This window comes from Macadamia integrifolia, chromosome 8 (assembly GCF_013358625.1).
Source record: "Macadamia integrifolia cultivar HAES 741 chromosome 8, SCU_Mint_v3, whole genome shotgun sequence".
In the NCBI taxonomy this organism is placed as follows: domain Eukaryota; kingdom Viridiplantae; phylum Streptophyta; class Magnoliopsida; order Proteales; family Proteaceae; genus Macadamia; species Macadamia integrifolia.
In genome coordinates this window covers 6,299,329-6,311,361 of record NC_056564.1, presented here as the reverse complement: position 1 = coordinate 6,311,361, position 12,033 = coordinate 6,299,329, and the positions used below count along the sequence as shown (strand labels likewise).

The 12,033-nt window shown below is 41.2% G+C and overlaps 1 protein-coding gene across 7 annotated transcripts in view; it reads right to left on the bottom strand.

Annotated features, from left to right (window-relative positions):
* LOC122086589 (probable LRR receptor-like serine/threonine-protein kinase At1g06840) overlaps nucleotides 1-11,146 on the bottom strand; it is a 97,567-nt gene extending 86,421 nt beyond the window's left edge. For 5 of the 7 annotated variants that reach the window (XR_006142482.1, XR_006142483.1, XM_042655514.1 and 2 more), the window contains exons 1-5: nucleotides 11,114-11,146; nucleotides 10,530-10,633; nucleotides 10,118-10,189; nucleotides 3,451-3,536; nucleotides 3,191-3,209 (exon numbers count right to left, since the gene is read on the bottom strand). Coding sequence is in view for 5 of the 7 variants with exons in the window: in XM_042655514.1 (XP_042511448.1) it covers nucleotides 3,191-3,209; nucleotides 3,451-3,536; nucleotides 10,118-10,189; nucleotides 10,530-10,575 (223 nt within the window). In the remaining 2 variants the exon portion in view is untranslated. Of the gene's footprint in view, nucleotides 1-3,190; nucleotides 3,323-3,450; nucleotides 3,537-10,117; nucleotides 10,190-10,529; nucleotides 10,634-11,113 lie in introns of those variants that run through there. The other 2 variants (XM_042655515.1, XM_042655516.1) reach the window with 2 other exon arrangements.
* Nucleotides 11,147-12,033: the final 887 nt, after the last annotated feature.

Genomic DNA, 12,033 nt, shown 5'->3' with positions numbered 1-12,033 from the left:
ATTTCGGTTTGGATCGGTTTTTTAAACCGGTATGGACCATTAGCTTGGGCAGTTGGGCTTGGGCGCTTGGGCACTTGGGCTTGGGCAGTTGGGCTTGGGCACTTGGGTTTTGACAGGTTGAACTTGAATAGTTGATAAATGTTGAGCTTGGGCACTTGGGCTACTGTTGGTCCAGTTGGACACTTGGGGCCTTGGGCTTCTCCCACTTGAGAGTTGGCCCAGTTAGATTAATGAGTTTTAACTTTTAAGTCCGGTTTTATATCGGGCCGGTTTGGATCGGTTCCGGTTTCGGTGCATATTTCCGGTGTTTCCGGTGGCCCAATGGTCTAACCCGAACCGAACCGAGACCGGATTCAATTTTAAATACAAACCGAAACCGGCCCGATAAGCCACCGGTTCGATTTGGATCGGGCTTAATCGGTTCGGTCCGGTCCGGTTTAACCGGTCCGGTTTAGATATTGACACCCCTACTGCTCATACTTTCGTCTGGGTGTGCGGTAAGTTGCGCCACAGAGGAGCTGAATCCGTAATACTTTGCTCTCTCGTACTTTAGCGCCAGTTTCTGTGGTTCCTTTCCATCTAGGGCTGCTTGCTTCTCCTACTGCTTTTGTCCTAACTCCTCATATTCGGCTGCCCTCTTGTCTACGTTCTTAATCCCGAAGAATTGCTGATGAATTCTGTCATTGTCCTTCGCTTTGGTTCCTCGTCGGCTGGGGGCTTGCGCTTCTCTTCTTTTTAGTTCTTGGCTTGTTTTCTGCTCTGCTTTGATTTCTTCTGCCTTTGGAGAAGCCTGTCGCCCGAATGTTGTCTCGAACTTCCATAGAAGAGGATGTAACTGCCACAAATTGGCTTGATGCTTCGGGTGGGTGTTTTGCAGCCTCGTCTGGCTTAATAGTAGCTTTTATCAGGTATTGATTTTGAAAAGGAGAGACAGATCAAGATAAGGTTTCAACCGAAGACACGGATTTTTGGGATGGTGGCTGGGGCAATGCAGTCTCATCTTGGGTAGCAGGTATGGTGATGGAAGGGTGGAGCTCGCTTGAGTTGTTGGTAGTACGGTGGGGCTTCCTGGGTTGGTGATGGGGCTCAGAGGGTGCTAGAGTCGAGGGGCATTACAGAGAGAAAACGATCGGGAAGAATATGGAATCGGAGGAGAGGAGGTCATCTGACCCTTTTGTACACCTTCTCCGACAAGCAAGAGGCCACATAATCAACCGCACACCAGACCAGACTGCTGAGGCGAGGTTGCGCCCGGTGAAGGCGTCGATGAAGGGCGATCTTACCACTATGTGCACAGGAGGAATTGTAGGTGATGACGTCCAGGGACTCGTTGCAGGGGAGGGGTACGGGTTTCCGTTTGCTGTAGAATACATAGTTGGACTCGCAGAAACTACTTCTTGGGTCAGCTTTGTCGAGTTACGCCGATCGGAGATTATGGGGAGAAATTAGAGATTGAGGAAGAGGTACATGGCGGGAGTGAGGTTGGGAGTTGCAGAGGTGAGGTCGAGGTCGAGGTCGGGGTCGGGGTCGGGTTCGGGTCGGGGTCCTGGGGTTGGGATTGCGGTCAGGGTCGGAGTTGGGTTGGCTAAAATGTATCGGTCTACTAAACCGCCCGATTACTTATCAGTTGATCACCATACAAGGGACCAAACCGGGTCCCCCCGACCGAGATTGACCCTTTAGTAACCGAAAAGTTTAAACCCCATTTAAGAACTGTGTTTTCCTCCAATTACCTCTTAAAAAAAAAAACTTAATCTTGTAATCCCCAACAATAATACCCGAACCTGACAGTAAAACACACTAGTAAAACACACTAAGCCCTTTGCATTCTCTTCAACAGCTCAACTCGTCTTTGTTTCCCTACTACAATACTGCTACATGCCTCACTCCTAGATGGAGTTGGTGAACCGCTGCCTAATGTTACTAAAATTCTAGAACCCCTGTCCCATGGCAAGAGTTAATACTCCTTATTTGTTTCAATCAATGGAAATAAGAAGGTAATTTTAAAAGGACGAGAAGAGAGATAAACACATGAATGTTGATATGAGAGCTACACTCCCCAATAGAAAACTTTCTTCCTGAACTTTGTAGGGTTAATTAGCAAAGACAAATGAATTTTCTTCCTTCTAAGTTCTATTGTTTCACATTCCAACCTCATTTTACACTTTGTAGACCAAACATGCATAGTCCAACTGTAGCCCATCTAGTATAAGCTCAGTTATAGCATATTTAACCCACTTAGTAGTATGAACTTGATTCTAGACCAATAATCGAAAAACAGTTTATGAACGGTACTATGACCAACCTAACGACCCACTATTTAAACCGGTCCATCACAGTGCAGGTTCCTAAAGTGGTGTAGATAATCATTACAGATACCTATATCGATTTCATCTTAGATCAATACCAATACTAACACTGTACCGACATGGTTTGACTAGGCCAAATCAAATCCTTTCTACCCTTCAAAATACCGATACCATCATTTTGATATTGATAACGTATCGATATCGGGGACTGATGATATGACGTATCCACCAATATGGCTCATACCATATCAATATCTTGAACCGGGCTCTTCATGGTCAAAGACAATACACAACACAGCTTAATGACGAAAATGCCCACAATTTGTGGTTGGGCTTCACAAAAAGATATCGAATATCTCATCCCCAAAAAAAAAAATTATATTCTCATAAAAAAATCAAGATACATTGAATTGCAAGGTAATAATGTCTGCACGATCTATTATAAATTTTAGAATGTAATCTCGAATACATGAGATCTCAGCCGTTCGATGCGTTTTGACCTTCAGATTTTATCAAATCGGATGGTGAGATATGGAGACAACATGTTTCTCCAATTTTTGACTTTTAAATATCACCTATTATATGCTTGTATGAATTTTTATTTAATTTTTAAAAAAAATCTATTATAATATTTATTGCGAATGTATCTTGATCTCCTAATTCATGTACTTACTACTAACTACGCTCAGAATACAGTGATGTCTCTACTGATTCTTTTATCAAAAAATATGATCACAAGAAACTAAATCAAGAACATAAAATGGAAATCTTCAATTAAGAACTTTCTTTCAAATTGGAAAAAAGAGAAAGGTTCAAAATTGTAAAGCTGGCAAATCTACATACCTTAGGTTCAAAATTGTAAAGCTGGCAAATCTACATACCTTCGCCATGTTGAGTAATCTGCGCACGAGCAAGAAGCGATGAGCAACACAAGCTTACAGCCAGAGTGGCTATAAACACCAAATTTATCCCGCCAGACATCGATGATCTCAACATGAAAACGTCAAAAATCCTTGTTTACAACCACCGTAAATGACCAAGCCATTAATGCAGGATTTGTACAGAATCTGGAAGAAGTAATTTAGATGCAAATTTAGTCATCAAAGCCTTTTCCGAACATTTAAAGAGAATGAATTCTCACCTTTTTGAGAGTACGGAATGGAAGGCTCAGCACATTTTCTTTGAGCTCGCGCAGATGATTCTTCCGAAGGAGTTGAGCTTGGAGCCCTGGAAAATAAACAATGAGGAGGTTCGCAATTTAAATGCGATGGTCTTGATCGGTGATGCTGACCAAGCCGCCATGGCGGTTAACTGGGACACATCAATCCCATTTTAGTTTACTCTTTTAAAAAAAGAAAAAGAAAAAAAATTATTAATAGTTAGATTGGATTGATGATTGATCTTCCCTTTCTCAGAATTTTCCATTTTTTAATTACTTGGACTGATCTCTGGATTGATCTCTTTCCTTTCTCGCTTTTTAATTGGATGGGTGAAAGTCGCCACGACGGTAGCACTGAAGCAAGAAGATTAAAGAACTTCAATCCAGTTGAAGAGGCAGATGGCATCAACAAAATTAAAGAACCAGGAATCGGGTCTAGACTCCGGTATCGGTCAAAACCGATCCTAACCGATTCAATTTCGTCCACTGGCAAAGTATAAGGCTAAAATGGTTCAAAACATCATTTAAAAATAAATAAATAAGGGTAAATCTATCCGATTCACTTTGGTCCTAATCAATACCAATCCGACTGATGTTTTAAAACCTTACATCAATCAAAGCAATCAAACAATTCTAATTTATTCTGATCTGGTAGTGGAATTGATGATTCATTCAATCCCGGTATGACCTAGTCCATGCCGTTGTGGGATCAATATAAGACCACGGGACTAGTTATGATTACACATTAAAAAAAAAAAGAAAAAGAAAAAAACAACATCCCTAGGATCCATTATTTTGGGACCGGGTCTCCGAATTGGTCCTCAACCTCAAATGTATCTCTGAAAAGAAAATTACTATTTTACCATTGAATTATATATGTGGAATGGGATCAAAAATGTCATAATCAAGGATCAATCATGGCCAATACCATTTCAATCGGGTTAATACTAATCGTTCCATTCCATTTTTTAGAGCTATGATCCATAACCCAGATAGAGAAGGAATGTTCAATCCTTAGCCAAACCCCACTCTTTTTTTTCCCAATATTCATGCCCATGTTAGCCAACTCTAGATCCAACAAAGCCAGGGTTATTCTTCTCACCCCAGGGGCACAAAGTTGAATCGGTCAAAGTTTTCAGCCTTACAGTATGACAACAACAATGACAACCATAACCTTATCCCAACTTGATGGAGTCGACTACAAGGATCTGATAAGGTCCAAAAAAAAAAAAGGGCTAAAGCAGTAGTCAAAGCAGCATCCTTGGAACATCCCCTATATGGGGTCCTTGTCCTCTACTTACCTCTATCTGTGATCATATTAGGATCGATCCCTACCAGCTGCATATCTTTTCTTACCACTTCGTCAATGGTCAATTTAGGTGTGCCTCTCCTTCTAGCTCCATGTAATTGAAACTGATCACACTTCCTTACTGGGGCATCTATGGGTCTCCGTTGAACATAGTCATACCACATCAATCTGCTCTCGCGGAGCTTGTCCTGGATTGAAGCCACCCCTAACTCTTTTCTAATACAATCATTCCTTACTTTGTCTCTCCGGGTCGTTCCGCACGTCTCTCTCAATATGATTTAGGAAGATGATATCATCATTCCCTTTAGCCCACAATCAGCAATAGAGTCAACTCAGACCTGGGAATTAAAATATGAAGAGATAGAACATGGACTCAAGACCATCAAAGGGAAGACAATCAAATGTTTGACTCAGAAAGCCTATATTTCTTCCCTGAGGTTAAGTTACCAGTGAAGACCAAATCTGAGAGTGGCTATAATGAGATACAGCAAACACCTTCCAGCAATCTCACCAAAATAAAATAAATGGCTCACTGCCTCAACTGGGAGGGGGAAGGGGAGGAGGGGATAGTGTTAGTACTGCCTCTGTTGGAGTATGGTTCAAGAACCAGAACCAGATATTGGATTACTCACGTTAAGTGTTGCCAATCCAATGGAATTGATGAGAAGCACAGACATTTCTGATCCATCTATATCCAGCTAGAGCAATCCAGTTCAGGATTAGGCTAACATGGTAGGAGATCACAGGCGCAAATCTTTTGCTGGGACACTTCTTATTGGAAGGTCTTTCTTTAGGAGTGGTTAAGGTCTTAAGGATTCCCAGGAACAATGAAAATGATTTAAGGAGACTTCATGCACACAGTTCACCCCAATCTTGAAGCTTCTTTCGCCACTCCCCCCCTCCTCCCCTCCCCTCCCCTCCCTCCCCCCCCCCCCCTCTGCCTCCTTTCACCCCACCCCTCCTACTCCTGACCTGTTGTTCCAGCAGGTCCTCTTGTCCCCATCAAGATTCACCCCACCCTAAGGGGTCTCAAAGCACCTCTAGGATCATCTGGAACATCAGAGTATTAAGTTCCTCTACAAAGCAGGCTGAACCGCTGAAGTTCGTGCTCCCCAGAAAAAGATGCATATAGTGTTTTGTTTCCTTGTAGAGAGGTGGGTGAAAGAGGCAAACAAAACTCCAGAATCGCTTCCTCGTTTGCCTCAGGTTGGTCCTTCTCCACCAACTATGCCCACACCCCAACAGCCGTCTCTGGTGCCTTGGGCACCTGCCAAAATCTTAATATTAGTTCTGTCCTCTTCCTCCCAGTTTCTTCTTGTGAAAATGTCTGATCCACTAGGGAACTCTCAGTTTTCTTCGTACTACTGTATATGCCTCCAACTCTGCCATCGAGAAATCTGCTGAAAATCTTTTCTCTTCTCAGTGCTTTGCAGGCCAGTTATATCTCCCCTTGTTTCTCTCTCCTATTTTCTCTCTCCTGTTTCACCTACTCTCTCCTGTTTTGTGTCTTGCTGGTCCCTCTCCAGCCACCCCCGGCTGGAGAGGATCTGAATCCAAATCTTAGAGCTCTTCATCCTTTGGGAATATCATCTCCTTGGTTTCAGATTGCAGGGCCAAGCTTTTAGATATACATTTGAGACTCCAGTCTGATATGCCTAACTCCTCCTTATCACTTTGCGAGGATGTAGAAACCTTTTTTGTGGGTGAATAGAAATTCATTACCGAAAGGAAGAGAAAAACAGGGAACCCACATAATTTTTTTTTTTTTTTTTTTTTTTTGGGGGGGGGGGGGTGTGGGTGTGGGGGAGAAGAAACAAAACTATACTAGCAGTACATAAAAAATTACTAAGCTCGTCCCTGAGGATAGAGAATAGAGCAGGGGAAGCTTTCACATTTAGAAGAGATCCTCGACACATCTAGAAGAGAATCCTCAACACCTTACTTTTGACATTAAAGACTCTCAAATCTAATGGACGGTTCTTGAATTGGAGGAATATTTCCTAAGGTTACACTTCATCCAAATATAAGAGATGACAAATCCAAAAGCAAGCTTTTCCACCACATCAAAGATAGCCTTGCTGGAAAATGTCATACCCAGCCAAATCCATTTCCTCCAAAAAGGGATTATTCTTCTCTCTGGCCAACACACTAAGCTAGAAGCCTAAACCAAATGGAAGAGGAGAAGGGATAAGCAAATAAGAGATGATCGACATCTTCAAATGCATTCCAACAAAGACATGAAGCTAAGGAGAGTAGTATTTGTCAGTGAATAAGAAAAGACTGCGTCATAAGGCAATTAGAGAGGGCTCGCCAGACAGAAAAGCTTTGGTAGGGGATGTGGCCCTTAAACCAAACCAACTTGCGCCAAAGAGAGATAAGGGCATGAGTTTTAACAGGGTTCCAGGCTGCTTAGAACTAACCCGAAGAGGAAGGAGATTAAGTAACAATATCTCCTGAACCTATAGTTCTTAGGATGGAATGCAGAGCACTGCAAATATCAGCCTACTGGGAAGAGGGGAGAGGGGAGAGAGGCCCAAACATTATGGCAAAGAACATCTACTACAATAGAATGCTTGTCAAGCCCTGAGTTGTATATGACTCTTGCACCAAGGGAAGGAGCACATGCATGGGGTGCCAGTGGTCAAGCTAGAGACTAATGGCGGTACCATCCTCAATCTTAGAGATTACAACCCCAAGAGCAAGAATCCGAAGATCGAGTATTTTCCTTTAGACTCAAGAAGCATCTGAACAAAGAGCAATAATCCAAATATTGTCATTATGGAGCAGCCCAATGTAGATCAACCTAAAGGCTTTTCTTCCTAGCCACAAATTTTAAGATCAATTTGAGGATGCTAGACCTCTTTAATTCTTCTTAGACCAAGACCCCCTCGTCTTTGGGAAGACAAACAGAAGCGCAGCAGATAGGGTGAAAAACTCTAGAAGCTTCAGATCCTTTCCGGAGGGCACACATAAGGGATTCCAGACCCTTGGTGGTCGTCCGAGGCAGCTTACTAGACCAATAGATGTAGAAAGATTGAAGGACAAACCTGATCAATTCTAGACGATTGGCATAAGAAAGAAGCTTGCCCTTCTAGAGTTGGAGCCTCTTTTTGTGCAGATCTAAAATATAAGGGTAGAGTCAAAAGGCTCAAGCTAGGCAATTCCAACTCTGGTTATTTCCATAACCTATAGAGCAAGAACCAATGCCAACTCCATTTCCACTCTCCTAGCTACAGACAACTCCCCATTTTTAAGGGCGCAAGATATCAAAAGAGAAGTTGTGGACTAATTTGTGAAGATATTCAGACCTTCTCTCCTCCCGTCTTTTGAAGCTATCTCTAGGTCCCTTCTCAACAATTTCCTCCCCCAATCCTTCATGGATCCCTTCAGGCTATCCCCTATAAGGAAGAGATTGTCGTTGCCATCCACTCTCATAAGGCTATTAGAGCCCTTGGTCTAGATGGCTTCAATATGTGTTTCTTCTCTTCAGCCTAGAGCACCGTCAAAGGAGACCTCATCAAAGCCCTGCTTAGTTTTTTCTACAATCCCAATCAGATAAAAGAGGTTAATCACGCTTACTTTATTTTCAAGAAAGAAGGTGCTCCCTTTGCAACCTGCTTCATAAGTTCAACAGGAAAATCCTTGCTAATAGGCTGAAGCTGGTGGTTGACTTAGTCAACCAATCTGCATTTATTCTAGGTAGAAGCACATTTCAAATAACTTCCACTTTTGCAATGAGGTTTTCAAAGGATTTGAGAGGAAAAATGACCCACATGTTGCTCTAATGAATATTGGCATCCAAAAAACCTATGACTATCTGAGATGGGATTTTATTGGGAATGTGATGATCAAAATGCTGTCAACTGGATCAGACTTTGTCTCTCTTCAGCCCGCTTCTCGGTGCTCATTAATGGGTGCTTTATAGGGTATTTTGGCTCTTCCATGGGGTGCCCCCTATCTCTCTATATTTTCACTTCCGCACTTTGGATTCTTTCCAAAAGTATTCAATTTAAGACAGACAAACTTCTCATTTCCCCCTTCCGAAGTGCAAGGCTCTCGGCATCTCCGATTTGACCTTCATAGATGATCTCATGATCTTCTCCAAAGCCTCCCCTTCTTCAGTGGAGACCATCATGTCTTGTCTACGCTGCTTTGATAGTATTTTCAGCCTCCATAACAACTTCCATAAATCCCTTATATTCTTTGCCAGTGTCTCCGAGACCAAAAACTGCTATATGTTGGTTCTATCTGGGTTCTCCTTGGGCAGCCTCAGAGTCAAGTACCTTGGGCTCCTCTTGACTCCCTCTGAGCTCTCTTGGCAACATTGCAACACAATTTTGGACCTTATGCTCTAGCAGCTGCAATTATGGAAAGGTAAGCTCCTCTCTTATGTAGGTCGCCTAGAATTAATCAGATATGTGCTCCAGTCCTCCAAGTTCTCTTAAGGAACTGACATCCTTGATAATTCTCAGACCCAGGTTCCCTCCTCTTTAGGGAGGCAGACATAAGCCAACTGATTGGGTGAAGTAAGCTGGAGCAGTCAGGACCTTTCTAGAGGAAAGTGCTAATGAGAAACTCAACCTTCATGAAAAAAAGAGCTTGGAGGTGCAGTTATGCCCATATTAAGTTAATATCCATCAAAACAATCAAAATTTATATAAAGCCCAGATAATCAATTCTTAGGGAGCTGCTCTTAAGGTACATGGCACAAAGTGAAGAACAATTCAATCACAACGTAAAGAACTCAATCACAAATTTAGAAGATTGGATAATGCAAAGAGTAAAATTGAGTCCTGAATGATATCATAAATGCAGTTGTAAATGCAAATACAAACCTGATGGTGACATTTGGAGGTAGGTTAAGACTCCTAGAGATATTTGTTAGTAAGTTATTTCGGAAATCCCTAAAAAAAGAAATGTAATGAAAATTTCAGCAAGAATTCTAACCAACTCCTAAGTGTTGCTACATAGTTGTACAACACCCTGGACCTTGATTCTTGGTAAGATACAACAGATACTAAAACTGAAGAGAAAAGAGAAACAAAAGGCGGGGGGGGGGGAGGAAAGGTGTTTTATTGTTTGAAGTCTTACAAAGCAAGTGTTTCAGCATAACTGGAAGTACTATTTTTACAGGTGGTGGATGGAGCAGAATCATTCAATTAATTATTTTCTAGTAAACAATAGTCTGCAATAAGAAATGAGAAACAAAATAAACCCATTTGACGACATCAGATACATGGCCATTTGAACATTGCTGTAAATGATGTAGATGAATATTATCACCCCAAAGATTAATAGACTACATAAAGGAGAAGAAAGGGAGAGCCAATGTATACTCACATTTTCTGGAGGTGAGGAAGCTCCAAAAAGTTATCAGGAATAGGTACATCAAGATGGTTGTTTGACATATCACTGCACAAATCTTATTCAATATGATTTTCTTGTTCTTATCCCTTCAAATTAGGGATACTTGTACAACAATAGATTATTAAAAGAGTTACTCCAGTATCATATAATATGCATCCAAGAAGCATATAGATTAGCCACAAAAGATGTAGGCACACTGTGGGTAAAATTTTATCAGGAACTAAAAGACAGAAATTGCATTGAATTTCTTATAGAAAAAGAAACTTACTGTTAAAAACAATGTCAGTCCAAATAGAGAACATACTTGAGCTATTGAGCAGAGGTATCAGATAAACACTAGAACAATATTCACAATTACAACATGAGGGGACTGCACCAAACATACCTGGAACCTGTTTGTTAAAATAATGTTGAATACATTGCAGCAACATCTAGATGATATATCAGAGGGCATTCATCGCGAATAGGCTCATCTAGCAACCTTACAAGCTGCAGGATTACAAGGAAAAAAATCAAGTAAGAAAGGATTCATTCTGTCCCCATACATCATACACGATAAAAAGAATTGACGAAAATCAAGTGGTCAGCCTAAAAAAGAGGCACTAAAAATTAATAGTTAAATAATTTCAGAAGAAAAGTTCATATTCTATAAAAAAAAAAAAAAAAAAAAAAGGGTAGACGGATTGGAAAAATTGATAACCCATTTGTATACATGTGACAAGGTTACTCAGACTTGGTAGCACAACATTACACCATTCAATCAAATATAAAAAATAAAAGAAAAAGAAGAGTATATATGATATCTAACATGTGGAAAGGAGTGGGGAGGGGAAATTGATGCCAATGGATTGAGCAAATATCAGTACTTAATAAAATATCAAAGCTTGACAACAGAAACAGACAACACATTTTCCATGATAGCATTCTTCAGTTCATCATAATTGGAGACAGATCCATTGTCCGTCTTACCCTTCACCTTTGTTGCGTATTGCAGATCACAATCAATGATGTGTACCATGTGATGACCTCTCTTTTCAAGGAACTTCTGTCCCTGGTTTTAAATAATCCTTCACATCAATTCCATTCTCCCACTGATCATAAAATGAAGTGAAATCATTAAGACGAAAATACGAGCAATAGCATAGTAACTTTTACCATCTTGTGACATGTATTAAGAAAAATGTTTTTTTAATTCCATGAGATTGACGATTTTTATACTTCCTATGATAGTTCAGGACTGATAAAAATAGGGAGAATTTTGGGTTAAAATGCACAAAATGATAATTGCAGAAATTTCATCTAAGGTACCCAATGATTGGAATTTTATGTTTTGGGTTCCTCACATTTTAATAATGTTACGTTTGAGGTACACCATGTTTCAATAATATTATATTTAAGATTCCTTAATTTTCATAATTTTAATTTTACCCACTCCCTCTATGCTCTCTTTCTTGTTCCTTTCCCTCAGCTCCATTCTTCATCTCCATTGCCAACCATTTCTCTCTTTCCTGTAGCTAACTCTGCAAGTCTCCCTTGCCTTGTCCCAGCCTTGGCTTTCTCCGCCCTAATCCTCATCCCCCTCCTACTGTTCCACCACCAACTCTACCTCCACCCTCCTGTACCCCTCCACCATGACTCTTCTTACTCCCGCACCCCCCTCTCATTCTCTGCTTCCCACCTTCGTTTCTCTCCCCCCCCGCTGCACTAATTCCCACAGCCTCCTGCCCACTGCCCCCCCCCCATTCCAGTAACCCTATCGTCCAATTCCTTCAGCTTTTTCAAACCATGGAAGAACTGGGAATAAAATTCAAAGGCAATCACATCTCTCATATCTCTCGCCTGCCTTTCACTTTGTGATTGTTTAATTTCTCATAATTAAATAATCTCTT